The sequence below is a fragment of the Trichinella spiralis genome (genome assembly GCF_000181795.1).
Source record: "Trichinella spiralis strain ISS 195 chromosome Unknown Scfld9, whole genome shotgun sequence".
In the NCBI taxonomy this organism is placed as follows: Eukaryota; Metazoa; Nematoda; class Enoplea; order Trichinellida; family Trichinellidae; genus Trichinella; species Trichinella spiralis.
In genome coordinates this window covers 9438-37255 of record NW_003526948.1, presented here as the reverse complement: position 1 = coordinate 37255, position 27818 = coordinate 9438, and the positions used below count along the sequence as shown (strand labels likewise).

At 32.7% G+C, this 27818-nt stretch overlaps 6 protein-coding genes across 6 annotated transcripts; 5 read left to right on the top strand and 1 right to left on the bottom strand.

Annotated features, from left to right (window-relative positions):
* Positions 1 to 98: 98 nt before the first annotated feature.
* Tsp_09416 (putative PAN domain protein) lies at positions 99 to 5230 on the top strand. The gene is made up of 17 exons (XM_003371113.1): positions 99 to 150; positions 241 to 380; positions 433 to 574; positions 676 to 785; positions 840 to 1008; positions 1142 to 1414; positions 2024 to 2258; positions 2314 to 2459; positions 2536 to 2665; positions 2742 to 2898; positions 2952 to 3367; positions 3505 to 3552; positions 3648 to 3874; positions 3933 to 4237; positions 4376 to 4484; positions 4602 to 4742; positions 5154 to 5230. Exons 1-17 carry the CDS (start codon positions 99 to 101, stop codon positions 5228 to 5230), a joined length of 2877 nt encoding a protein of 958 aa, XP_003371161.1.
* Positions 5231 to 6212: 982 nt separating this feature from the next.
* Tsp_09417 (hypothetical protein) lies at positions 6213 to 11068 on the top strand. Its single transcript, XM_003371112.1, is given in 19 exon segments — positions 6213 to 6383; positions 6425 to 6582; positions 6647 to 6838; positions 6908 to 7046; positions 7097 to 7170; positions 7787 to 8007; positions 8021 to 8116; positions 8170 to 8281; positions 8389 to 8593; positions 8651 to 8755; positions 8798 to 8886; positions 8990 to 9248; positions 9312 to 9525; positions 9583 to 9890; positions 9946 to 10224; positions 10279 to 10312; positions 10401 to 10538; positions 10677 to 10825; positions 10919 to 11068. 19 exon segments carry the CDS (start codon positions 6213 to 6215, stop codon positions 11066 to 11068), a joined length of 3093 nt encoding a protein of 1030 aa, XP_003371160.1.
* Positions 11069 to 13066: 1998 nt separating this feature from the next.
* Tsp_09418 (endonuclease/exonuclease/phosphatase family protein) lies at positions 13067 to 16183 on the bottom strand. Its single transcript, XM_003371111.1, has 9 exons — positions 15402 to 16183; positions 15214 to 15356; positions 14945 to 15107; positions 14752 to 14887; positions 14357 to 14512; positions 14112 to 14235; positions 13821 to 14053; positions 13437 to 13496; positions 13067 to 13204 (listed from the first exon to the last, which is right to left on the bottom strand). The coding sequence occupies exons 1-9, from the start codon at positions 16181 to 16183 to the stop codon at positions 13067 to 13069; spliced, it is 1935 nt and encodes a 644-aa protein (XP_003371159.1).
* Positions 16184 to 17842: 1659 nt separating this feature from the next.
* Positions 17843 to 19315, top strand: Tsp_09419 (conserved hypothetical protein). Its single transcript, XM_003371110.1, has 5 exons — positions 17843 to 17881; positions 18144 to 18263; positions 18444 to 18555; positions 18604 to 18698; positions 18743 to 19315. Exons 1-5 carry the CDS (start codon positions 17843 to 17845, stop codon positions 19313 to 19315), a joined length of 939 nt encoding a protein of 312 aa, XP_003371158.1.
* Positions 19316 to 19338: 23 nt separating this feature from the next.
* On the top strand, positions 19339 to 23028 carry Tsp_09420 (hypothetical protein). Its single transcript, XM_003371109.1, has 8 exons — positions 19339 to 19390; positions 20674 to 20844; positions 20940 to 20989; positions 21201 to 21455; positions 21609 to 21704; positions 21957 to 22145; positions 22222 to 22541; positions 22974 to 23028. Exons 1-8 carry the CDS (start codon positions 19339 to 19341, stop codon positions 23026 to 23028), a joined length of 1188 nt encoding a protein of 395 aa, XP_003371157.1.
* A 45-nt stretch (positions 23029 to 23073) lies between these two features.
* Tsp_09421 (DNA polymerase epsilon subunit B superfamily) lies at positions 23074 to 24974 on the top strand. The gene is made up of 2 exons (XM_003371108.1): positions 23074 to 23077; positions 23218 to 24974. Exons 1-2 carry the CDS (start codon positions 23074 to 23076, stop codon positions 24972 to 24974), a joined length of 1761 nt encoding a protein of 586 aa, XP_003371156.1.
* Positions 24975 to 27818: the final 2844 nt, after the last annotated feature.

Here is a 27818-nt window from a genome sequence, read left to right as displayed (position 1 = left end):
CTTAAATTATTGTTCTTTCTGAACTAATAATATTTCCGCTCCCACTTTAGCAAAGAGACTAACATTTAGTAATAAAATTTTTAGTAACTGTTTGAAAGATGAAAAACAAATTCCATACTGACCACAAATCATTATGCGCACCATTAACTGGTTTTAGGAATAAATAAATCTGAAGTTTATAATCCAAAATGGACAGAAGTTTCATTAGTATAATGCATTTTAAAATCTGCAAAATTTCAGCATCCATCACATCATGCTTGAATGGTGCTAAGCCGATGTTTATTTTGCATATGGGTAAAATGCTTTCCACTGGAAATGTTGTTCGCACGGAAAGTAGAAGAACCATCGAAGAGTGCAGCTACTTTTGCGAAACTAACAAGGTTTATTATTTGGTGTAGATAATTTGATCTTGTTATGAATCCATTATTTCAGGATAGTTCTGACGGTTCATTTCCTTGTGCTGGGTATGAATATGATAGTGAAGCATCAATGTGCCGTTTAGTGAGCAAATTTCAATCTCAGCAGCTACAAACTTCTACCGGACCAAGCTTTTATCAGAAATCATGCGTTGAATGTAAGTACATTTATTAGCAATGTTTTTGAAATTTGTTTTGTAACTGCTTAACAATTTCAGTTTGGAAAATACTCAGTAACTAACTTTATTGTATTTTTCAGCCAGCCATGTCTGCACTTCTCCTTATACATTTGAAATGGTGCCACAAAAAATATTAGTTGGATATGCAAAGCAAGTAGTTTCATCGGCTTCAGTGAGCGAATGCTGGAAGGTACGGGTTTTTAACTTTTTGAAATATTTACCAATTGTTATTTTAAAATTTAAGAGTTGCCTTGAAAGCATCCAAAACTTTGGATTCGAGTGCCGTTCAGCCATGTTTTACACTGCCGACAAAGACTGCATTTTGAATACTGAAACTCGATTCCAACGTCCTGATTTATTCGTTGAAGAAACCAGTGATAGCGTAATCTACTTTGACAATAACTGCGCCGGTTGTAAGTATATTTCAATTTCAAGTATAAGTTTTTCAGTATATTTTTTCTCATGCATTTGAAAAAATCTTTATCACAAGTAAATCAGTAATAAGTCTTAGAAATTAAATTGAATAAATAACTTTTATAATTTTAGCTACATGTTCTGGAGATACTGTAATGCAATATACAAAAAGTGAAAATACAAAAATTTACCAAGGAATCACACTGCATGGATATTCATTGCAAGCTTGCTCATACTTATGCACACACGGAATTGGTCCGAAAGGACACTACAATTGCAAATCATTCAGCTATAATGCGGCTGAAAAGAAATGTCATTTGTCAGATGATCGCTTAGAGCCAATGGGTCGATCAAAACTAGTGGAACAGGCCGGATTCGACTATTATGAAAAGCAGTGTTATGCAGGTAAAAATATACAGTATCGTGGTCAAAATTTTCAAACAGACATTTATTTAAAATTTCAAATCTCAAAATTCTTTTTCTATTCTTAAAGCTTAATACTTCATTTATTTGCATATAATTTCATGAAATAATGCTTATTCATAATTGTACAAATATGAAACTATCCATACCAACCAACCAATAATAATGTATTTATAATAGTAATATCATACCGATGTATATATGTAATTTATCTTTATTTATATATGTTATTATTATTATTTAGCAAAATCAGTGTGTCGTTCTTTTCCATCCTTTATTCGATATCCACAGCAACTTTTGGTTGGTTATGCTGCATTTGTCATCGAAAACGTGCCATCAGTAACTAAATGTCAAGATTTATGCCTGAAGTAAATTCATTTATTGTGATAATTTAAATTGAACACTGTTTTTATCTTTTATAATTTGCATACCTGGATAACGTTTCATCATTTTAATCTGAAATTGAATTTAGTCCTCCAAAAGAAGCCGGATCTGATTTTAAATGCATCTCTCTGATGTACTATTACGACGAACAAGACTGCATACTCAATACAGAAACGCAGAAAAATAAGCCAGACATTTTTGTTCCAGAAACTGAAGGATTCAAGGTGGATTACTTTGACATCACTTGTTTAGACAGTACGTTAAAAATTGCTTCTTTTTGTTTGCTTCTAAAGCTACAAATGATTTTTGCTTCAGAAGATGAAGATCGTTGCTATGAAGGAACAACTAGCACAAGTATTAGAATTGCAAACGCAGCAATATTTGGAACTGTAAATAATACAATTCGCAAATTTTCTGGCTCAGCTGCTAGTTGCTTGCAACAGTAAAACTATACAAATATGAAAAAAGTGAAATAAATTACAATTTCTGATTTTAAGATGTAGAGAAAGCTTCCCTGAAACCTGTCGCTCTGTCACCCACGACAGTGACAGTGGACAGTGTCATCTGATGTTTGTAAACAGTTTGAGTTCTCCAGTTGAAAGCAAAACAAACTCTGATTATTACGAGCTTCAGTGCATTCCTGGTAAGTCATTCTACTTACAATGGCAATGCAATTATATGCAAAAGCCTAATTTCTGAAATTATTTATATTCTTGCAGGAGATGTGAGCAACTGTGTATTTGCTTTTGATCAACAGACTAACAAAGAAAGTAGTGGAACTGTGTTGAAAGCCTATACTCATCCTGTAGCACTACCAGACTGTCTGTCCGAGTGTCTCAACACTCAAGAGTATACTTGACATGCTTTGCATTTATGATTTTCAATTTGCATATTCATAATGGTGATAATTATCAATTTGATTTAGTTGCAATGGGGCAAATTATGATCATGAGAATGGTCATTGTGAATTGCTTAAGGAATTGGCCATGAGCAAGGAAAGTGCAACAAAAAGTACTTTCACAAGAGTCTGTGGGGCTGGTGAAATACAAACTATTTGCAACTTTGATGGAATGAAAGTGAAAGTAAGGAAATATGAAAAATATTCTTTGAACTAGACTTGAAAATTCCATTTCAGGTGACAAAAGAATCACCTTTCACTGGCGCTGTTTTCGTTAAAATGAAGTATGATACCTGCAGAGTTGAAGTTAAGGATTCCAATATGGCCATGTTGCATCTCGGTTTCCCATTGTCTGCCGCTGAAGCGCACAAAGTAGCACAACCGTGTCCTGGAGGTGCTTGTGAGTCTAACTTGAGAGACAAAAGACAAACCTATACCAGTCCGCCACTGCCTTCTACACCACAGCTCCAGCCTACTGTCTCTACAGCTTACGGTTTCAAATCTACCCAACCACCTCTCCCTAATACAAATAGTTTGAAGCCAAATATGCATCGTCTGAAAGGACAGCACAAACTTTTGCCTCCTCCAACATTGCCTATACGTGACTGCGGCTTGGTTGAATTCGTAAGTTTTATAAACGTAATTTTCAATAAGTAGATAATTATTTATTTATTATTATTTAGAACAATGGAACATACAAAGCGACAATTGTCGTTCAAAGCAACAACCTTGGAATTCCTGGACTTGTCACTTCCCAAGATGATATTTATGAAGTGTCATGTGATTACAGTAGTGTTCAAGCAAAGAAGGTTCAGACGCAAGCTAAACTGCGTGTTGAGTAAGTAGTGATAACTGAAACATTTTTACATAACTGAAAATTTCTTGACATTTCATAATTTCATTACGAAAAATGCAAATAATGAAACTTTGCAGAGGTCCGACGCCAACGCATATTCACCCACGTGGTAAAGTTGAATTGTCCAGTCCTGTAGTGATGAATATGGCTGGAAACGGACAATCTGTACTTCAAGCTAAACTTGGTGAAATGTTAGAACTGAAATGGGAAATGATGGTTCAAGAATCCAATTTGGATTTCTTTGTCAAGCAATGCGTCGCTGAGAGAGGAGGCAGTCCTAAAAGTCCATACACTACAAAAGAAGGTAATTCTTTTTTCACCGTGTACTCAAAGTAATGTTTTGTTTATGATTACTTATTCAGATGGAACAAAAGAATTTACCCCAGGTTATGGATTTGGTCATTCCAATTGCCCTAACCCACCGTGTGATTCTCCAAAATGCACCGCAGAATCATGTCCTGTAGACAAGCAACCAACCGTAACATACTTAAAACTGATTGAAGACGGCTGCCCAACTCCCGCTGTGGCGTCAAAGCTTATGCCCGGAGTTGTGAAACGTGTAAATAATTCAACAAAGGTAGCTCCACTTCAGGCCTTCCGATTTGATGGAAGCAGAACCGTTAGAATTATTTGTCAGTTGGATATTTGCCAAGGCCCATGCAAACCGGTAAGCAATTTTTCTCCCTGAAAACAAATATGGCAAAATAGTTTATATATTTATACACTTTGTATTATGAATTTGCCGAATTGTTTATTTATGGAACTTGACGTTTGATAAAGAAAAAATGTTTTAACTAAATTTTAGGCTGTATGCAATGTGCATGGATCTGATGAAGCTTCTTATGGAAGAAGGAAACGTCAAGCTTCTGAAAAAATGCCAAATAACCTCGTTTATACTGAACAACTTCAAAACAGTAAATAAAGCTTTTAACTTTTACAAGAAATACAATAAATAATAGTTTTGATAACGTTAATAATTTTGAATCATCAAATTCATTTTAAACGACTCAATTTAATATGAACTAATTTAGTTGAAACTGATGAATACATTGTGCCAAGACGCTCATCTGCTTTGACGACATTCGTCATTGTTGATCCACAGGAAGAAGAAATTGCCAAAACTGCAGCTAGGCAATGGGTATCGCAGGAAGTTGACGACACTGATTTTACAGGTACATTAAAATAGTCTAACATTTATGCATAAATATAATTACAAGTTTTCATGATGCATTTAGATGTGAAACGCACATCACAAAACAAACTACGTGTCTGCTTTCCAAAGTCTACCTTTATTGGAGTTTCATCATTTCTTAGCATTGTTGCCTTAACTCAGTGTATAGCTATCGGTATAATTATGTCGAAACGACTCAGACCAAGCAAGACTGATCTCCTGATGTGAAGTTTTTGTCACTTTTGGAATGCTTGCTTGACTTCTGATTATAAGTTGTTGCCCAGCATTTTTTGTCCCAAATAAAAATTGTAATTATAAAAACTTTCAACCTGGCAATGTATAATCAATAAGCGTGCGAATGAACAGCGGTTTATGCTTCACAGCAGTGCCAATGATAGGTCTGAAATTTCAGCCAACTTTTCCTACAAAAAGAAACTTCTTACAAACTTCACTTTATCTACTTTTGAGCAAAAAGAATCTGCAAAATAATCCATACATTTATATGGATTTAAATATTGATCAGTCAATTTGTGGTAAACAAATGAATTTCAAGAAATAGTTGAAATAGAATAAAGAAAGACATTTTCTAGTCTGTCCCACCTTTCCAGTGAACCCTAATCAGTCCTCCTACATGATCAAATATACAACAAAAGTATACATTCAATCGAAACAGACCCTGGCATTACGTCTCCGTTTATCCTCAATAAGATGATATTAAATATCAGCTGTGCTCTACGGTAAACACATATAAAAACATAAATAAGCAATCAAACTAGCACAAGGAATTCTCACACAAGATTAGACGTAGATAACTTTCAACCAATCAATTGTCGACCATTTGCTGAAAAATCATCTGAAGCGGCCAATTAAAAAATTCGAAAGTTATGAAACAAGAAAACGACATTAGATCAAACGTTGAATCGAAGATCATTATGTATCTAGAAATTAGTCTAATTTTTGAAAAAATAAATATCAAACAGAAATGCATAAATAAAAAATTAATTTGAAAGATGCTGTAGAGCATAAATGAAAAAAGCGGGAGCAGTTGTTATTACACTAATAAATTTGGACCATGGAATATTTGAACAAATAAAATGTAAAAATATTACAGCTAATCAAACTGAAATCCTGTGATGGTTTGTTTTTCTTGTCAGTGGTGAGCTTTTGTCTAATCGTTGAATGCGATTACTTTTTTAATAAAAAATTTTTATATTTATTTTCTTGAACAAATATGAGGCTTAAATTTATTTGTGTAATTTTTAGCTAAATGTTTTAGTAATCTATCTTCGCTTTATTACACGTCATGCAACAAATAATAAGTAGGTAGTATTACTGTATTGGCTTACTGTCATTGTTAGTAGGTCATTTGTGTTCCAAGTTTGGTTGTGTTTGGTGTTGTCTCTGTCGATTGGTGCATTTGATTTAAATTTATTTTTTTTATCTTTCACATTTCGACTAGTAACAACGAACAATGGACGTTAGAGAGCAGCAAAGACGTAAAAAGAACTCTCCGCAGTCGTTATCTTTCTACAACACCGGTCAACGCATGCAAATGCTCGATCAAACTCAAGATTCTGAATTAGATTATCTTGATTATAGTTCGGATAATGACACAACGCTGAAATCGGTATTGAAAATTGCGGTTCGTTATACTTTTACCATTTATATATTTACTTTTTTTAGACGAACGCGATTACGCAGCTTTCTGAAGAAGAACTGCCCGTCGTCTTGCCCGAGCACGCATGCCGCTATTGTGGCTATCACGAACCGAGTTCAGTTGTTCTTTGTAATTATTGCAAAAAATGGTTTTGTAATGGACGTCTCACTAATTCAGCTGGAAGGTGCGATTATGTTTTTTTTTTATTTTTGGGCATGAAATCGGTGATTTTTATTTGGGAAATTTAGTCATATTGTTACTCATTTGGTTCGTTCTCGACACAAAGAAGTGACTTTGCACAGCATGGGACCTCTGGGAGAAACAGTGTTGGAGTGTTACAATTGTGGCTGTAGAAATGTGTTTTTGTTGGGTTTTGTTTCCGCTACAACGGAAAGTGTTGTGGTATTGCTGTGCCGACAGCCGTGCGCTAATCAAAATTCGTTAAAAGATTTGGATTGGTAAGAATTTTTGTCATCTATATACTTTACTTATTTTTTAATTACTTTCAGGGATCATAAACAGTGGAAGCCGTTGATCTGTGACAAAGCATTTATCTCTTGGTTGGTCAGCATTCCAACTTTGAAAGAAATGAAAAATACGCGTCGTATTGCACCAGCAGACATGGTGAAATTGGAAGAGTTATGGAAGGTGAGTGTTGTTTTATTTTAATTTTAATGTATTAATTTCTTTTTTTATAGGAAAATCCAGAAGGTACTTTGGAAGATTTGGAAAATCCACAAAATGAAGCGGAGCCGGAAGCAGTTTCTTTACGGTAACGTTTTCATCGATATTTATACGTACTTTTATTAAAGATTGGTACTTTTTGCCAATTTTTTAAAATTTATTCTTAAGCTATGTTAAATCTTTTGTAATTTTGGCAGTAATATCTTAAAGTAGGATTAAAATGTGACTTGATTTAGCATTTTTTAGTATTTGGTTGAAATTTTTTTGTTTTGGAAAATTTTACATAGCATGGTAACTCTCATTAAAGCAGATTCTGATTCAGTTTTCTTAAAATAATTTGAGTTTAATCGTGTGTGATACAATATATTTTTCCATTGCAGTTTATTATTTTTTATTATGTATAAATGACTGCAAAATCATGGTAGTGCACTATCATAGTTGTACGGTATGAATAATGCTTGGGAAGTGAAAGGTGAGATTGTAAAGTGAAAGATGTGTTTCATTCCTAGAAAAATAATTTGATCAGATATCAGAAATTACATTTTGGTTACTGTATATTATACTGTAATTTTCAAGATCAAGGGTTGAATGAACTTTTTGATTACTGGGGTATGTTGTATTGAATAATGTTGTCATTAAATTACTTAATTTCGTACCTGTTTTAAATATTTCTAAATTTTTATTGTCATCAATACTTTTTTTAGTTATGACAATGCTGAGCATTATAAAAGCGTATTCGGACCGTTGATTTTCATGGAAGCTGATTATGAATGTCGCTTAAAGGAAGCACAGAGTCAGCAGAATATTACAGTTCGTTGGGACGTTGGTTTGAATAAGAAACGCATTGCCTATTTTTCACTGAACAAAATTAGCGACACCGGTAGGGTATCACATAAAAGTTATATGCAACATCTTAATGTATGTGGTTATTTTTAAAGAAGTTAAGTTGATGACTGGTGATGAACTGCGTTTGAATTCAAACTTTGACGGCAAGGTCTGGAGGGCAAGCGGACACGTTATAAAAGTTCCAGATAGTATGTGTTTATATTAAAATTAAATTTTTCTTTTCAAAATGAAGTTCTTTTAGATTTTGGCGAAGAGGTTGGGATTGAGTTGATAAATGCCCATGACGCTCCTCCACCTGATGTTACTTATGGCTATTCAGTGGATTTTGTTTGGAAATCAACTTCTTTTGATCGGTATATTTTTGTTATGATTTTAATTTTGATTTTCCTTCAACTGCAGAATTGAATTTCTGGTGTTTCTTGATGTATTTGTGAATGTCAATTAATGGGTTATTTTTCAGAATGTTCATAGCATTGAGAAAATTGACTGATGATGGTTTTGTTTCCCATGCAATTCATCGTAAAATTTTGGGGCATGATTATGAAGCACCGCCGTTGAATATTTTATATCCAAAGCATTATTCGGCGCCAGGTTTGCCTGAGTTGAACCACAGTCAAGTTATGGCAGTGCGGGAGGTTTTGACACGCAGTATCAGCTTAATTCAGGTATGTTATTGATAAGTTTCATTTTATGGACTTTGACTCTTCATGGTGTTTTTTAAGGGTCCCCCTGGAACGGGGAAGACGGTAACATCTGCATCGATTGTTTACCATTTGGCCAAGGCAGGTGGAACACCGATATTAGTTTGCGCTCCAAGCAATGTAGCCGTTGATCAGTTGGCTGAAAAAATAAATCGCACTGGTTTGAAGGTTATTCGCATGTGCGCGAAATCTAGAGAGGCAATAGATTCTCCGGTCAGTTTTCTCGCTCTGCACAACCAAGTCCGATATTTAGAAGGGTAATTGTTATTTCTGGTTTGTTTCAGATTGTTCAGATTCGAGCTTATTTTAGTTGATTTCATTCTATATATTTGTTCAGCTTTATCAATTTTAATATTTCAGAGAAGAGGAACTGGACAAATTGTGGCAGTTGAAGGAGGAGACCGGCGAGTTGAGCAGTTTGGACGAGTATCGATTCCGTTTTTTGAGATCAAAGTGTGAACGTGATTTACTTAAACATGCGGACGTTGTATGCTGCACATGTGTGGCTGCAGGTGATCCGAGGTTTAATCATATCAGATTCCGAGCTGTATTGATCGACGAATCTACGCAAGCAACGGAACCTGAATGTCTCATACCGATAATGACAGGAGCTAGACAGGTATGCATTTAATTTAATTTAATTCTTGGTTTCGCCTGCTGTACATTTTGTTTTCAATAATAGGTAATATTAGTTGGTGATCATTGTCAACTTGGTCCTGTAGTGATGTGTAAGAAAGCTGCACGAGCTGGTTTGAATCAGTCTTTATTTGAACGTTTGGTAATTCTTGGTAATCGGCCGATACGTTTGCAAGTACAGTATCGAATGCATCCATTGTTGTCGTCGCTTCCAAGCAATCTGTTTTACGAAGGCACCTTGCAAAATGGTGTCACGGAGCGTAATTGAATTATTCAGTTTTTCATTTTTAAAAAAAATAATGATGATGATGTTATAGAAGAGAGAATTTTGGAAGGAGTTGATTTTCGATGGCCAAATCCTACTGTGCCAATGTTTTTTTGGTGTACTGCTAGTCAAGAAGAGATATCTAGTTCAGGCACATCGTTTTTGAATCGCGCTGAAGCGGCACATATTGAAAAAATTGCGACAAAATTTTTGCGCTCTGGTATCCGTGCTGATCAGATCGGCATAATTACTCCTTATGAAGGACAGCGTGCCTATATTGTTCAACATATGTTACTCAGCGGCCCGTTGAACAACAAGCTTTACCAAGAAATTGAAGTAGCTAGTGTTGATGCATTTCAGGTATTGATAATAATACTCTTCTAATACATATTTATTTATTTGTTCATATATTTAGGGGCGAGAGAAGGATATTATTTTGCTGTCATGTGTACGATCGAACGAACACAGTGGAATTGGTTTTCTGAATGACCCACGTCGTTTGAATGTTGCACTGACTCGTGCACGCTACGGCTTGATTATTGTTGGAAATCCGAAAGTTCTGTCCCGTCAACCAATGTGGCACAGTCTGCTGAGATTCTGTAGAGAAAATCATTGTTTGCTTGATGGTCCTTTGAATGCACTGAAAGAGTATAAAGTTGATTTTAATAAAGGAAAATCCAATTTACCTGTCATGGTAGGTTTTAACTCATTTTCAACTGTAAATTTATAACTAATTTGTTTGTTTTAGAAAACAATTACAGTCAAGGATATGTTGCTTAACAGTTACAATCAGAATCGAAATAAACTGCCTTGTAAGTGTTGAAAATTTTGCACAGTTGAAATATTTCATAGCTGGATTAATGTTTTCAGGTCGCCCGAAAGTGAGCAGTTCATACAGAGATGAACTGAGTTTGATATCTGTGGGGCGTTCTCAAGCTGCGTCATCACTTTTGAACTCTTTTGACCCTCCCATTCCATACAACATGTTTATGCTACCTACATCTTCACGTATGTTCAATTCGTTGTTTTATTTTTGTTACTTTTCTATTTTACTTACTAAGTTTCTGTAATGTATTTTTTGTGTAACTGACTATCTCAGATAGTATTAACATGCTTTGAAATTTTTGTTATGAATTGTTTTTGTAGAAAGAAATGCCAAAGAGGGTGGTGAAATGCGTGATCGCCGAAGGCGGAAAATGCGATCTGCGTCGGGACGCCGACTGGTGCCATCTGACGAAGCATCTGCATCCTCTAGTCAGTCAATGGCATTTCAGTCTCAAAGTGATTTCACTCAGGTAGAATGCTTTGTATTTTTAATTTATTATATTATTATCGTATGTAATATTATGTGAAATGTTTGCTTTGTTTGAAAGAAACTGATGTTTTAGGAGGTGGAAGTTGATGAATCTTTGCGAATTCAGCTCGAATCAATGATGTTGTCGCAGGATACAAATTATGAACATAGCGAAGAAGTTTCAAGCTCATCTAGTATGGATGATGGATCTTCGAGTGGTTTCTATCCTGCTTCGCAGCAGTAACACTTGAAGACGAATAATGATTCAAGTACATGTATATGCATGCATACATATAATATATGTATATATTATTAGATAACTTTTTCTGCCTTTGACAATAGTGAAGACAGATAATGCGTTTCTATTTTTGCTCATCAGATGATATTCGTTGTTCATTATTATATTTTTATACGTTTAATGTTATCAATTTTTAGTTTAATGAGTAAGATGAAGTTTTGCGTGAGAAACTGAGGCGAAAGACGTGATATATGATGAGTGTGAATGAAATTATAATTATTTCAACCAATTTTGGACAAATTATCGCAGGGATTTTAAGTCCCACTGATGCGTTGACAATGTTTATTGGCATTGTGAAAGATGCATTGATATGGTTTTTTACTGTTCAACAAATCAAAAATAATTGTAGCTATGGAATGGCATTTCATTAATAGTGCAGTTGGACAGCTGCAGTAGAAAACTTGAATAACTGATGAGAAATGCTGCCCAAATGACCAAGTGATTTGCATACTCATCTTGTCTTGGACTATTCATTCACTACGACTCGTTGGTCTTTCAGTCAAAGCCTTCAGTTTTTTACGTCTGTGAAAGCCAGTATGGACATGAATGTTGTTCTGTTTTTGGGGTGATGGTAATTTTCACAATAGCTTCGACTTCTTCTGGGTTAATTTCGACGTTGCTTATCTGTTGGTTTTTTCTTCTTTTTATTGTGATGTGGTGTTGGGAGCAAAATAAATTTTTATTTTGTTTTTGAAATAATGGAGAAAATGAATTCATAGGAAAAGTATTTGCATTGTGTGCATGCATGCAGTTCGTTGTGGAAACATTTCTTGCACGACTTTTGAACCGAATAATTGGAAATTCAGAAAATTTGTCATTTTAATTTTCTACTATAATATTAGACTTAGTGAATAATATTATATTTAAATTGTATAACAGTGGACTGGATAAGCTGTAGATGAATGCAGATTTACGCTGACGTTTGTTTTTTTCCATTGAAACTTTTCAAGTACGGTAGTGAAGTTATTTATGTGATGATCATTATTATGGCAGCTTTTACGAACAAAACATACTTGCGTGTTAAACACTGTTCATCCCTCTTGAATATAGTAGGGTCATTTTTGTTTTTCTGCTAATTGGCACGTGCGAGTGTGTAGATGTTTTGTGATTTGAGTTCTGTCTGCTGTGTACAGTTCTGAATAAAATTGATTTAACCAGGCATTTGTTGCGTTGGTTTGATTTTGACGTAAGATGTGGAAAAACGCTGAACACACAGTTATGAATTTTGATGATGATTTTCAGGAAGTCGATATGTCGACTAGTTGTGAATCGTCGTTTTGGAAATAAATTACTATCCAATAGCCCGATTTTATGAACAGTTCAGTTTGGAAACATGAAGCAGTAAACATCATCGGAAAGGAAAAATTGCATTGTGCAAATGTGGTAGCTTTGGATAACAAACACTCTATGTTAGTTTGTGTGATTTTAAAGATAATACAGTCCGTCCTAATTATCATTGTACTGATAATAATAAATAGAATTTATGCCTCGCATATTTTTATATTTATATGAAATATGTTTTTACCACATATATATTTAACTGCTGTTTTTTATTTTTAGTGTATATCATGCAATTTGCATATGTTGAGTTATTTGCCATGTAGATTTTGCACAGCCGTGAGCACGTTGTCAGGTAAATTCCAAACCGGAAAGCTTATCAGCATTTTGACCTAAAATCATAACTGAAGCGGGGATGTGCACTGTTTATTTATTAGTGGAGCGTTGCCTTCTATAGCTTTAGGCAGATTTGTAGCAATCGAATTAACAGCAGCGTTACAATGATTGGTTGAATAAAAAGCAAGCGCCATGCACGAAAATGCACATTTCAGTACATGGGTCAACTGATCGTCCGATTATTTGCTTTATTAGCTTTTCCGCTTCTTTCATTTGCACAGATTAGATTGTTGTTCATCGCTAACTTTCTTACGGTGAAAATGGTCAGTACTAACGTTGAATTGGCAGAACTATTTGCGAAACCACTGGTATTGGTTCAAACTGCATCACAGAATACAAAGTCACAAAACTGTAAGTAATAATGAAGACAACTTTTGTATCATCATATTGCGTATAATATTGTTCTTTCTAAACTTTATAAACTTCTAAAATCTAATTTGCTAAACATAAAGTAGAAGTATAAAATGCACTTCAGCTAAGCAGTTATATGGTTAGCCTGTGTGTGTGTGTGTGTGTGTGTGTGTGTGTGTGTGTGTGTGTGTGTGTGTGTGTGTGTGGTTTTAAATACAAATTTACTGAGTTAAAAGTATACTTTGAAACAACTATAAAAATACTCATTTTCTCTTATACATACACATACTTGTATGTTGTCAAACGGATAAAGTAAACATTTGATTATGCTGAAAAGATGAAATGCTGACTAAAATAAAAATTTTAATTAGTGCAAAAGCATTGCAGCTTTTACAGTGTATAGTTTGCCTGCGCGTGTGTGTTGGGTGATTTCGCACTGATTTTAATATTTACATAGTTATTTGATTATGTTATCAAATATAGTACATGTTTATCCTGAGCTCACACTATTAACAGCAACATAATACATATATTTGTTTCTTTATTTTAAAAAATAATGGATTAAAATAATACTTAGAAATGAATAATTATGCATTGTTTGACTTTTCAATACTTTCCGTTCTTCTTATTCTTTTTCTTATTCCGCTGATTTAAATTTAATTTCCAGTAACACTGGAATATGATCAGAAGGACAGGCAGCAGATGGAATAGCTTTATGCTGCCTTACTGCCACATCTGAGTAACCTGGATATATTTTACTCAACCGCAGTTCTTCATTCACGTAGATGTAATCCAAACATGCAGAAAAATTAACAGTAACATTAGTGAACGTTCTTACATCCGATACGCAAGTTAATGTTAAGGGCATGTTCACCTCAGTTGCAATTGTACTTTCTTCGTCATCAGCTAAAATATTAGCAGTAAACAGATATTTCTATAAAACAACAACATGTCTGCAATGCACCTTTAATTCTCCAATCTGTGCGTTGACTAGAAACGGTCCCTTTTTCAATTAATTCATGCAAAGCGGCATCTGGAGTACTGTTCATATCTCCACAAAGGCATAGTGCTATTCTGGATTCAGGAAACTGAAACATTAATTAGCGCAGATCAATTTATAAAACAAATAAATATTCAACATGAAATGCAAATTTGTACACCACATAATACAGTTTCTAGTTCAGCAAGAGTTTGGTAAATCAAACTTACCTTCTCTTTCAGTGATTTAAATACATTATTAAGGTGTAAAATACAGATTGCAGTTTGCAGAAGTCTTATATAATCATGCTCGCCTTTGGAATGTAAATGTGTATTGGCAATGCAAATCAATTTATCTGGCAATAAAATGCTTCGAAATGCCGTAACCTGAAATTTAAAAAATCCTTTCCAATAATAAAAGAATTAACTGTTAATATGTTTTTGCAAAACGTTCAAGTGAGAAATAAAGAAGATTTTTATAACTTAATCACCAGTTTACAAGCCTAATTAGCAACAAAAAGGAGCACATCTAAACAAATCTAAGCATTAAATAAAAATCAGATATATAAAGACCTCACTACATTATGTAAAATAAATCATTCATATTTAATTTGCATTGGGTTCACCTGCAATGCTTGTGGCCGTGACATGAAATATTTCAAAGCTTCTTGATTCTTATTTAAGCAGTTTGGAATCCATTTAAATTCTTGTTTATCACTTTTCGCTAAATCACTTAACAAAGCATCAAATGAATCGATGTATCTAAAATTTTACAACTCATCATTGAGACGCCATTAATGTATTTTCAGTGCTACATACATGAATTTTTCCTTGTTAAAAAATGTGGCCAAACCTTCTGCAACTTCTCCACCCTTCAGTTTAAACACACCACTGTAGCCAGCTTTATCAAAATATGGTCCCCATAAAACAGAAAATAGCTTCTTCTCTACTTCTTGCAAGCACATAATATCAGCTTTGTAACCTTAAAATAAATAATTCGCATTGACTAAAAATCAAGTGAAAGAATGTTATTCAGAGAAAAGGAAGGAAAAAGTACTGCCTGAAATGAAAGTAAGCAATAAAAATACCTGGTATTTGCTTCATCAGAAGTGGAATTCGATAATCATCACGTTGATACTCAACTGGACAGTAAGGAAAATACAGCTGATCTTTCGGTAACTTTAACGCTAAGTATGATCCAGCCAAAATATTGTATGATAACAGTCGAAAACTAAAAGATGAAATGAAACAGAAGTATAATATAATTAACACTTACATATCATTTTCTATCACTGGAGTTTTGCATAAAAGCTGGCCGTCCTTCCAGATAACTTCTTTTGGAGCTTCTTCTACAGCATATTTAAGAAAATATACTTCAGGTACTCCTGATCGCTCTTTGCTGCGGGGAAGACAAATGAAACACACATTTTTTCCAACATCTCCCATCTGAGGAACGAATACGTAACCTTTGAAACGTAAGATCCAATTTCCAGGTAACAAATTAGCAAATTCATCAGAATCGTTAGTTGACAGGGTTTCTTTCTCCTCTACGTACCAAAGAAAATCGGATTTCTCAATTTCGCCATTAAGAATCATAATTTTTGGATGAACAGGATAATCAACAAACACGCGATAATCCCAGTTAATGTACTTCACGTACGGCACTTGGTTAACAATTCGATAATTTTTCTCTGCTATTGCAAGAGTAAATCCTGAGGACTTCCAAAAAGCTTCTTCCGTAGTTACATTATCAGCATCCACAACTTCCCCATTGTCATTATACAATTTCACATTTGTAAAGCATTGTGCATTCATTTTATCATTTGCATCATTGTCGTCATCAACAGCTTTGTTTGCTTTTATCATGTCTATTTTCCCAGCGAATTTGCTGAGCTTCTTTGATAAACGATTCAACGTCTGCGAAAGCGGATCATCTCGCTCACGAATCAGCGTCAACTTCTCCTCACGATTTTTCAGTGGATATTTAAAAATTATTTGAAGCTTGTCTTCGCAATTGCTGCCCAAAACGTAAACAACAAATTGTTTCAAAAGGTGCATTTGGATTTTTCTGCTTATACGAGAATATGATGAAAATGTCGAAAAAGAAAACAACCAAAATAATTTCGAAGTTACTGAATATCTACTAAAAGACATTTGTCCTTAACCATAATGTCAGAAACTGCTTCAGAAAAACCTAAAGAAATATTGCAGTTCAAGTATGTTATTTATTAATTAAACGTAAGCTTTTTTGAGACATCTTGAACAACAAGAAAAATGAATTTAAATCATTTGAAATGAATTAAACAACAAGACCGTTTGAAGAAGCAAATAATTTTAAATAATAATCCCACTACTTATATATTTAATGGAGAAACAAATTCTACATTTATTTAATTGCTGCACCTGCCATTAATGTGAAATCATTTAGTGTATACTATATTACAAAATGATTTGCAGGAACGATAATAATATATCAGCAACTTGAATTGAAATAGTCATAACATCATGATTACTACAAACTTGTAGAAAAATTTAAGAGTATAAAGTTAATTAAGTAAGCAATATATTAAATAAAAAGTTTAATCACAACGGGCTGTGAATATATAAAGCGTTCAAAAATAAAAAATTAATGATTAATCAAGTTTGTATAAATTGCTGTTTGATGGAAAATGTGTTTAGGTGTAACTTTAAAATGTTCAAGGTTATGCCTCTCACTGCATATGTCGTGAAAATACGTACAGAGTATCATCCGTATTGGTAATATCAAGTCATCATCAGATTTAAGATTCAAAGAAATTTTGTAAAAGGTAAGATCACAATGTTTTACATTTCGTTATGTTCCATACTTATGTATAATGGTTATGTTATACTCGTTATGACCAATTATACATCTTCTTAATGAACTGTATTTTACAGCAAATTTTTATTTTCAAGTGATGTTTCAAAATATGCAGCTAGCTACATTAGTTAATTAATCTACTTAAGGCACTCTCTGGTACATAGAACTATCTAGTTTATAGGTTACCTTCAGTTCATATGTAGAAAGCGGAACGACTTTTGATTGTGCCTAACAAATAATTACCATAGGATGATGGACATTGGTGAGGTCATTTAAATGAGAGAGTGGAATGAGAGTTCCATATTAGCGGAATTGCTCCGGGAATGAGTATGTGTGCATGCTGAGCTTGTTGATATATTGATTGTTTATTGTTTGAATTTATTTGTCGTGGAATCAAACTCAATCCAGAATTAAGCGACTGTCGATTCTGACAGACTATAATATTAGCAACTGAACATCTGGATAAGCAATCACATCATATCATATCATCCAAACAGACAAAACATGCATTGTTCAGCACTTAAGGTTGAACTGTTGGTGTTGATGGACTTTTTTAAATTCTTCTAACATTAGAAAAGTGTAATATATTTTGAAATTAAAATTATAACACTCTAGATCACAAATTGCCTCATTTGTTGAAAATTCTAATAGAAATCACAAAATGGCAATATTATTTTATTTAAAAAATTACGTTTGAAAATAAAAAACTATTCAGATTCCTGAAATAGATAAAGTAATAATGTATAAATGTTAGACTATGCAAACCTGTCTTATTTTCAAATGTTTTCTTATTGAACCTTGATTTACTTTTGATACAGTAGGAGAGAATAGTGTTTTCGAATATTTTATTTTATTAAGAAATGAATATAAAAAATGAAATGGATGTTGATAATGTGAAAATTCAAAATTGCAATATGGTAATATATTTCAGTATTGTAAATCAGAGAGGTATTTGTAGTAGTTTGTGTCATAAAAATGGTTTGAAATTGCACAGCAGACGTCTAAAATTATATTCAGTTTACTATGATAATTTGATAATTTTAAATTCAGTTAAATTTAAATTAAACCTTATTCATTTTTATATTCTATCAATGAATATTTTTAAATTCATCTAGAAGCGTTTATATATCGTATGAGCTATTTTTTTCAATGTTTTGACAGGCGTTATTTGGTTTTTAGAGATCTCAGATTGGTGTAATACGGAAAAATGATTTTACTCGTGAACCCTGGGCATCGGCAAAATTGTATTTGGATGCAGAAAAGATTTCAATTGTCACTATTGAAAGTGCCAAAGAACTGGTAATTTGATATTATGTACTGTTACTGACATTTTCTATCTTTAATTTTTATATGAATGCTAAATTTGCTAAAACTAATACTGTAAATTTGATTTCAATTTATACTAGAGGACGAATTATGATTATTGCATTTATGAAATAACTGTAATTTTTGAGATGATGAAATAATTTGATATTTCAGTTTTTTTTTGATTTACTCGAAGATAATAAAGTGGAATGTATGCTTGTAACAGTTGCCAGGATACGAGAAAAATGTCCAGATGCTCTGTTAATAACTGTTGAAGATCAGACTGGTGAATAATTATGAATAAATCGCAAAAGTATTGACTGAATTTTTTTAGGAGAAATGGATGCTGTTGTGAAGTTTGACAAATTCTATTCTCCCCATAACTATTCATGTCTAATAACAGTAGGCAGTGTACTTTTTCTAGAAAAAGTAAATATCTTGTTTTAAAAAGCTTTAATTTTTTCAATTGTCAGTTTTACTTGATTCAGGTTTCTTTTTGTGGATTGTCAAAACTTTCTCCGTATGCAGTTATTTTGAAGCCTACAATACGTCGAATATATTGGATACAGTATGAAGAACTGAACAGTGCTGTTCAAATGGACTATTTTTCTACGCAGGCATGTTTGGGTAAAGATACAATAGCTGTACAAGTGTTTCATCAATCACCGGACAAAAGCAATCTTTGGTCGCTGAACGAAAATTTAATTGAGAAAAGAATTTTCGATAAAATGAGCGACTTGATAAACAGCGAAATAAAACATTTAAGAGAACGTTATGTCAACGCCAGTTTAAAGAAAAGTGATATGATGAATCGAACATTTCAAAGCGCTTATCATATGGAAAAACGCACGGAGTTGTTTTCCCGTTCAATGCAGAATCAGTTAGAAAAAAATAATGAAGAAAAGAGCTTACAGTGCGAGACACAGGATTCTCATACAAAATCAGAAATAGCTTTAAATTCTGCAACAGAAATGACAACAACAGTTGATGATGACTTGTTTCTTGCCACGCTTGAAGATGATTTTTTTAATGATATATTTTCGTAAATTTTACTTCTGATTCTTTATGAATGTTTATTGTTGACGTTTTTGCGAAAAACTCAAGTAAAATATTGACCCAAGGTTATTTGTTATCTGATTGGTTATTGTTTACTTTGTCTGGTACGTAACCTTGTATTTCATATGAAAAATTGATCATACAATTTGCTTGAATATTATCACATTGATAGTGCATTTAATGAGGCATTATTTACAAAATACGAACTGATGCAACATTACATTATATAATTATAATTTTAATGTAAAAGTAATAAACTTTTGTAAAAATAAATACATACTGTTTTTTTCCATTAACAGTTAAAAAAACGTGAACATCAGATTACTGTATAAATGTGACAGTCAAGTTATTTTTAATTTTTGCATAACTTATTAGAAGCTGTATATTTGTTCTGTCATAACAAAACCTGAAACTCTCATTAAAGTTTATAACCTAATATTCTCGGGCAGTTCTTATAATCAAAGCTACAGAGGCTGTATAACGTTGCAAGTTACATGGTTGTATGTTAAATAAGATTTGGAAATCTTGAATTGCATAAATTCTGCATTATATACATATATATAATTTTGATTATGTAAAAGTTTACATTTTTCAGTTTAATAAAATTAGAGATAAGGAATTTCCATAAATGCGAGCAGTAGTAAAGAATAATTAATATGAATAGATAATGCAATTTTATTTTCCGTAAAATGTTAGTAGCGTTTTACAAACAACAAAACAGCTAGTAATTTGCGTTGCTTGGGGAAATGAAGTTCCCTGTTATTAAATTAGCTTGATTTATTTTTACTGTATGAGTAAATGCATATTCTTCTCTTTTCTAGGGTATTCTCGTAAACACTTTTCAATACGCGAGTCAATCATCAAAGTGAAAATTGCAGCTTTTCATTAGAAAAAATAGTTATTCTTGAAGAAAGCATTTGGGTATTGCTGTTTATTGCTTCAATTCTATTATTGTGATTTTTAATAGAAAATGACAGCACTGATATTGCAAGATGATTATTGTTTGTTTACTACTTTTAATTGTTGTTGCTTGTTTGTTAATGAAACTTTTTGAATTTACTGTTTTGTAATATTTGCATTATGAGCTACATTATATTATGAGATCAGTATGTTTACAGTATTAATGATAAAACAAATACGAATTGCTTTACGTTCAGTGTAAAGAAGCTTTCTAAACTTGATGAAATCAAGCAACCAATGCTAAAGTTGGAAAGGAAAAAATAAATTAAGCTCAAAGTTCTCTCCAATTTTCATATTTTCAATTTATAAATCAATCAAGTCATTTTGTTTGTATATAACTTCACACGAAATTTCTTTCTTCATTTATTGTTTAGAACATTTTTTGTAGATCAGTCTAGAAATATGACAGATGCGATAAATGATGTGGTAAAAGTGGAATGTAATAATCTTTCATGCCCTTCAGAAAAATGTGTAGATCGTCTTTGTTTTGAAACGAGACAAACTTCACTGCAAAGCTTCGATAGATTGAATGTTTTTGCACAAAACTGTACTGGTGTTGGTAAGAATTCATCATGTGCTTGTAAGGATTAGTGTGATATACGTAAAGTTGTTATCGACAAGAGATTTTTTGTTTTATATTTGTTTAATGTTAAGGTAGCTGCAGTAGAGGATGCTTAAAATGCGATAGTGCGCAACATACTGCGGTAAGATTTGTTTATGTCAGTTGCAATTAACTGGTGAATTTTTGTATTGCATGATTGTGTGATTTTCAAGATGAATTGTATAATTTTGCACTTTATAATGTGATTATATTGTGCTGAATAATGCTTTAAATTTTTTTTGAAAAAAATTAATGAAATAAAAGAAACTAGGTAATTTTTATTTGATTATTATTTTGTTTTATTTACTTTTAAGTGTGAAGAACGTTTCAAGCATTTACCATTTCGGCGTGAAAACGGTAACAAAGTTGCTTCTTTGTCAAAGAATAGTGGTTTTGGAAGTGGATTTTTTCGCGCACGTTCTCGAACTTCAAGTTTTGATTCAGCTGTTGTGGCTTTCGATTCTGAAGGCAGTGCGATGTCAAAATCAAAGTCAAATCAATTTATATTAGAAAGTTGCGAGCATGACACTGGCATCTTAAATAATTCCAGTCATTGTTTGGATATGCAAGTTAGTTGTCATGATCCGAATATTTATCTTCTCGAATTATTATTTCGTATATGTAACTGCGCAGTATTTATATTTACAATTGTTACATTGCTTATTTGTGGAATTTATATCGTCGCATTTTGAGTCGTTTAACAAGTGCATTTATTTATTTAGGCTCAAAGTACTGGAAATATTTTCAGACGCAGGCAGAATTTGGAATCATTCCGGAAGGCTTTACCGAGATCGAAAATTAACGGCATTAATATAAAGGTTTGATTTTTAAAATGTTAACAGTTATCAGTAAAATTAAGTTCTTTTATTGGCTAACTTATTGCGAATGTATGCGTGCGAATATCAACAGAATATGCACTACAATCTGATTGAATTCTGCAAACAGTTAGTATAATGAGAAGCTTGGCACTTTTACATTTATTAATATATAAACATTATTTATGTGCATGTTTTGTTGTGTTTATATAAATATGTTTGAACTCTAATTGTTTTGTTTTGTTTTTACTTTAGCTTGAAGATGATTGCCCTCAAGGAAATGATGAGACGAGACTTTTTGTTTTAACAAATCTTGGCGATCATAAGCGACGTACTGTGACATGCATTATTTGTCAGTCTTTACTTCCGGTATATGATCGTTATCCATTAATCGATGGCACATTTTTTTTATCACCGATAAATCACGAAAATTTAGGTGTTATGGTAAGTGAAAAAGAAAAAGAAAATAATTTCCTTGAATTGCTTCATTCATTTTTTAGATAATAATTTCTATTTTAAGGTCAATTACGAGGGAAGTAGCTTATATCTTTTATCTTTGTGCATGTACTGTATGGAAAGTGCACCAAAGTTGATGTGCATCCTGTGTGGCTCAGAGGGTTGGTTTATTGGTAATAAGTTAATTTATGGAACTTTGTACACATATGATGTATTGGCTGCTGTCCATTGCTGCTTTCCACGTTGCTACAGTTGTTATGGTACTATTCCAACTGCAGAAGAAAAAAATTCATTTTTTCGTTTCTCTGAAATGTCTGCCTGTCCTCATTGTAGTGTGAATGGTTATCACTTCATTCGACGTGTTAACACTGTTGTAATGAAGAAGTAAAATGAAAGTGTGAAAAATAATTATTCTGCTAAAAATTATTTTAATGAAGCTTGTTGATTCTGGAAGATACAAATTATGATGTTGATTGGCATTTCAATAAAAATTCGGCCAACATTATAACAGGCAAAAGTTAATGAAATTTAATAAGGATTTAAACTAATAAGGTATGATGTATCATCTTCATTGTAATTTGTGCAACAGTGGTATGCAATCACTAATAAAAGAAATAAACTGGATTGAATACAAATAAAAAGTACAATACACAGTTCAATCTAACAAAAAGTATAATATTTGATAATAATATAAATAATTATTTTATTTTATTTTATTTTATTTTTGGTATAATTTTTTCACGAACCAATTGCTTTTTAGTAATGTTGCCGGAATTTGCTTCCTTTTGAATTAGTACTTAACTTTCATTTTTGTAGCTCGCCTTACGTTCTCTGCCTTATTGTGACACTGTTTTGCCTTATTGTTTGGTGAGGAGTGTTATTTAATTATTCTCTTGCGAATACTTTTGAAGCAAAAATGGGTAAGTGACTAGATGCACTTTAATTTATATAATATTTTTCTTTGTTATCATTGTTTTTATATTTGCATGTAGTATTTGTCTTGTGTTATGCGCCTTGTATCTCTGTTGTAAGTTTACTAAATGCAAATAATTGCCTTTAGAAACTGTAAAAATTGAAGATATTGCGCAACAGTTTTCCTATCTTGGATTTATGTTCAACTCTGCAGATGATGTACAAGTATGCAACAACATTTTGCGTATTTGCTCTAATCTTAAATGGAAGGCGGAAGAATTTGTTGATCAATGGATTTCATTTTCATTGTCAAATTCTATGACAGAAATGAGTGTGGAAAATTTAAACATAATGGAGCGCAATTTTTTGAGAAACAGACGCCAGGAACATTGTGGACAGTTGAGTCCAAGAAAAACTTTTCTGAATGATTCGAAAATCTCTGAAATTTCCAACACATCCTTTGAAATGTCAAAGGAATTATTATCAGCATATATCAGTGATCATCAGGATGATTCAGCAATAGAGGACGTGATGGAAAACTCTCAACAGATAGAATTGTCTTCACCATGTGCAGCAATTTTGAAACGCAGTAGTAGTGTGAAATTGATTTTTTCATTTCAACCAAATGTTACACTGGAATGGATTGTGCCGGAAATGGATCGAAATATAACTGTTCAACCATTTAATTGTAAACAATTTTTGTACAAGTCTTATCGTTACATGTATGAAAAGCTGGAGGACAGAATGGAAACGTTGGGTAAAATGATTGATTCCATTGGTGGTGCAGTGATGAGAAGTGTTGGGGAGGGAAAGGAATTATTGCCAGTTGATAGTGTTTCTGACGAGATGATTTATATTTGTGGTCAAGTGTATTCATTTAGTGGATTATTAAAGAGCAGCAAAGATGTACATTTGCAAGGCAAGTCAGATCACGGATTTTCAGAGGTAACTCTTGATCTTAGTTCAGTGAAACAATATGCAATCTTTCCTGGACAAATCATAGTTGCTAAAGGATTTGGACTGCATTCTCATATTTTTGCAGCAGATGAAATTTATTCTGGTGAATTGGCGCCAATACCTGTCAAAACTTTTGATGAAGTTGTACAATGCAATTTATTATTTGTTATTGCTTGTGGACCATTTTGTTATACCGATGACAATAATTTTACAGCTTTACAGGAATTAGTAAATTACTGCCTGCAAGTGAAAGCTTCAAGTTTAATTTTAATTGGTCCCTTCTTCTACAATGAAAATATTAAACCTCTATCCCAAGATGACGTCAGTTATGAAGAGCTGTTGTGTAAGATGTTATTCAACATCTGTGAAACTTTGAGTGCAAACTTTACGAATGTTATTATTGTTGCTTCTCCAAAGGATACATTTTCGTCACAGATTTATCCATGTCCACCATATCGTCTGAAATGGCGTGCATTCATAGGTGAAAATGTGGAACAGCCTGACAATCTGTTTTTCGCACCAGATCCTTGTCTGTTAAATGTTGGTGGTGTTATTGTTGGTATCACTTCTACTGACATTTTGTGGCACTTGAAAAATGAAGAATTAGTCGAAGGCATCCAGCAAGGGGAACGAGTGAATCGCATGATTACTCACTTGTTAATGCAGCGTAGTTTTTACCCACTTTGTCCCTCTGGTGATGCAACCGTAGAATATAGCAAACTGAAACTTTATGGTGAATTAAGCGTTCGGCCAGATATTCTTATTTTGCCTTCTAAATTTCACCATTTCATCAAATCGATTCACAAAACGGTTTGTGTAAATCCTGGGAATTTTGTGAAAGCCAAGTCGACAGGTACGTTTGCCACAATGAAAATTTTTATGAATCAGCTTCTTCAGAGAACCGATGATTTCGAAAACTGCGTTTTGGGTGAAATTCTTCGACTATAACTGAAATTTGAAAATTTACTTAAAATTACATATTAATTAATAAACATTTTGAAAAAAAATTTTGTGTCATTCATTACCTAGCACTTTTTCTCGATGTAATGTTATCATTTCACAGTACATTTTCATTACTCAAATGGATTCCAAGGTTTTTCTCGCAAATTGCGAAATTTCAACGGCATTGTAACTGTTTCCTTTCGTGAAAAGCAAACATTTCATGGAATGCGATCCTAATTGCCATGTTTTTCAACGATTACGCAACTGATTCATACCACATGTGTGGCTATTTCAATTCACTTTCGCTAAGTAGCTACGATACAATGCCAATTTGCATAATTAGCATAATGTGATGTCGCCCAGAGTGGAAATTCCTTACATAGGTTATGAAATTAAATAAATTCACAATTCATGTCAAATTACTGGGCTCATGCATGGTATTCGTACGAAACTGTACAGGAAACCACCAGTATGTACAATGAAAATTAAATCGAGCCTCTCAGAAGCTGCGGCGTATTGTAAAATATTTTTGTGTTAAGAACAAGCAATTCTGTGCTAATTAAAGGTATGTAAATTTTGAATAACCTGCAATCGATGATTTTTTGAGAAATTTGATAAAGTTTCTGGTTTGAACATTTATAATTTATAGAAAAAAAAAGACTGGCATATTGCACGAAAATATAGCTTTCCAATCTGATACTATTGGACATTTCTTATATCTGAATTGTAATCAATGAATAAATTCAGTTAACAGGGGTATTAAATTTTGAAAGCTTTTGTTACATTAATGAAAATCAAGAACAATTCTTGTAAAAAAAATCATTATTTTTTTAGGTAAAAAAATTCATGGTTCCGTTGTAAAATTTAATGAAACCACACCATATTCCCATTTACCTATGTTTCAGTTTTCACCATTTTTTATTTCGATTTGGTAAAATTCCTATTTTCAGTTTCACTTTTTCAGCGTATATCTCAAGAAATACACAATCACGAGGGGTCCGGATGCGTTTATAGCAATTAGCGTATAATTCTCGACCGATGTATATCAATAGCATTAATTTCTGGGCGAGAAAAGTTTCTTGAAAATTGCAAAATTTCATGGGCTATAGACTTGGTTGTTTATGCGAAATTTCGGCGAAGAAGGTTTTTTCAATGTTAGGATTTTTTTCATTTTTATAATTTTCTATTGATGACAATTAGGGTTTTGGAGATTTTGATTTTAAACAGTCCAGCATTTATGGAATAAATGGACTCAAAATTTGAGGTACTGATAATTTTAATACTTATGATAGTCGCACATCAGTAACTGCTTTTCAGCCGATGCAGTGACAGCCAATTTCTGCGCATGATACATTTTTGGCATCGAATATGTTCGATTTTTACTAATATATATTTTTTATGATCAATTTAATTGTATTTCTGAAATTTCTGCTGTTAAATTATCATTAATTGAGGCAAATCGAAACGAAAGCGTTGTAAGAGTTTACTTTTCAAAAAAGTAAACATTTCATTGCATCCAATCCCATTTATCATCTTTGTCATTGATTAAACTCGTTATATATCCCACATGTGTGGCTATTTGAATTTACTTTCGCTAAGTAACTACGATGCAATGCCGATTTGCATAATTAGTACAAAATGTAGACGCCCAGAGTTGAAATTCATTACAATTGCTTTGAAATTAAATAAATTCACAATTCATGTCAAATTATTCGGCGCATGCATGGTATTTGTTCGATACTTTATAGAAATGTACCAGGACGTAAAGTATAAGCTATTTCGAGCATCTCAGAAGCTGCGGCGTATTGTAAAATATTTTCCTGTTAAGAACAAGCAATTCTGTGCTAATTAAAGGTATGTAAATTTTGAATAACCTGCAATCGATGATTTTTTGAGAAATTTGATAAAGTTTCTGGTTTGAATATTTATAATTTATAGAAAAAAAAAGACTGGCATATTGCACGAAAATATAGCTTTCCAATCTGATACTATTGGACATTTCTTATATCTGAATTGTAATCAATGAATAAGTTCAGTTAACAGGGGTATTAAATTTTGAAAGCTTTTGTTACATTAATGAAAATCAAGAACAATTCTTGTAAAAAAACATTATTTTTTTAGGTAAAAAAATTCATGGTTCCGTTGTAAAATTTAATGAAACCACACCATATTCCCATTTACCTATGTTTCAGTTTTCACCATTTTTTATTTCGATTTGGTAAAATTCCTATTTTCAGTTTCACTTTTTCAGCGTATATCTCAAGAAATACACAATCACGAGGGGTCCGGATGCGTTTATAGCAATTAGCGTATAATTCTCGACCGATGTATATCAATAGCATTAATTTCTGGGCGAAAAAAGTTTCTTGAAAATTGCAAAATTTCATGGGCTATAGACTTGGTTGTTTATGCGAAATTTCGGCGAAGAAGGTTTTTTCAATGTTCGGATTTTTTTCATTTTTATAATTTTCTATTGATGACAATTAGGGTTTTGGAGATTTTGATTTTAAACTGCAAAGTATTTATGGAATAAATGGACTCAAAATTTGAGGTACTGCCAATTTTAATACATATGATAGTCGCACATCAGTAACTGCTTTTCAGCCGATGCAGTGACAGCCAATCTCTGCGCATGATACATTTTTGGCATCGAATATGTTCGATTTTTACTAATATATATTTTTTATGATCAATTTAATTGAATTTCTGAAATTTCTGCTGTTAAATTATCATTAATTGAGGCAAATCGAAACGAAAGCGTTGTAAGAGTTTACTTTTCAAAAAAGTAAACATTTCATTGCATCCAATCCCATTTATCATCTTTGTCATTGATTAAACTCGTTATATATC

Excerpts from the sequence above, each read along its gene's own strand:
- Tsp_09417 (XM_003371112.1), top strand. The coding sequence starts at position 6,213 with ATGGACGTTAGAGAGCAGCAAAGACGTAAAAAGAACTCTCCGCAGTCG. Across the intron at positions 6,839-6,907 it reads CCGTGCGCTAATCAAAATTC|GGATCATAAACAGTGGAAGC; the intron begins GTTAAAAGATTT and ends AATTACTTTCAG. Across the intron at positions 9,249-9,311 it reads TAATGACAGGAGCTAGACAG|GTAATATTAGTTGGTGATCA; the intron begins GTATGCATTTAA and ends TTTCAATAATAG.
- Tsp_09416 (XM_003371113.1), top strand. The coding sequence starts at position 99 with ATGAAAAACAAATTCCATACTGACCACAAATCATTATGCGCACCATTA. Across the intron at positions 575-675 it reads TCAGAAATCATGCGTTGAAT|CCAGCCATGTCTGCACTTCT; the intron begins GTAAGTACATTT and ends TGTATTTTTCAG. Across the intron at positions 3,553-3,647 it reads CAAGCTAAACTGCGTGTTGA|AGGTCCGACGCCAACGCATA; the intron begins GTAAGTAGTGAT and ends GAAACTTTGCAG.
- Tsp_09420 (XM_003371109.1), top strand. The coding sequence starts at position 19,339 with ATGTTTATTGTTGACGTTTTTGCGAAAAACTCAAGTAAAATATTGACC. Across the intron at positions 20,845-20,939 it reads ACAAAACTGTACTGGTGTTG|GTAGCTGCAGTAGAGGATGC; the intron begins GTAAGAATTCAT and ends TTTAATGTTAAG. Across the intron at positions 20,990-21,200 it reads ATAGTGCGCAACATACTGCG|TGTGAAGAACGTTTCAAGCA; the intron begins GTAAGATTTGTT and ends TTTACTTTTAAG.
- Tsp_09418 (XM_003371111.1), bottom strand. The coding sequence starts at position 16,183 with ATGCACCTTTTGAAACAATTTGTTGTTTACGTTTTGGGCAGCAATTGC. Across the intron at positions 15,108-15,213 it reads TCTGATGAAGCAAATACCAG|GTTACAAAGCTGATATTATG; the intron begins GTATTTTTATTG and ends ATTTATTTTAAG. Across the intron at positions 14,513-14,751 it reads CACGGCCACAAGCATTGCAG|GTTACGGCATTTCGAAGCAT; the intron begins GTGAACCCAATG and ends TTTAAATTTCAG.
- Tsp_09419 (XM_003371110.1), top strand. The coding sequence starts at position 17,843 with ATGGATGTTGATAATGTGAAAATTCAAAATTGCAATATG. Across the intron at positions 18,556-18,603 it reads AACTGTTGAAGATCAGACTG|GAGAAATGGATGCTGTTGTG; the intron begins GTGAATAATTAT and ends GAATTTTTTTAG. Across the intron at positions 18,699-18,742 it reads GTGTACTTTTTCTAGAAAAA|TTTTACTTGATTCAGGTTTC; the intron begins GTAAATATCTTG and ends TTCAATTGTCAG.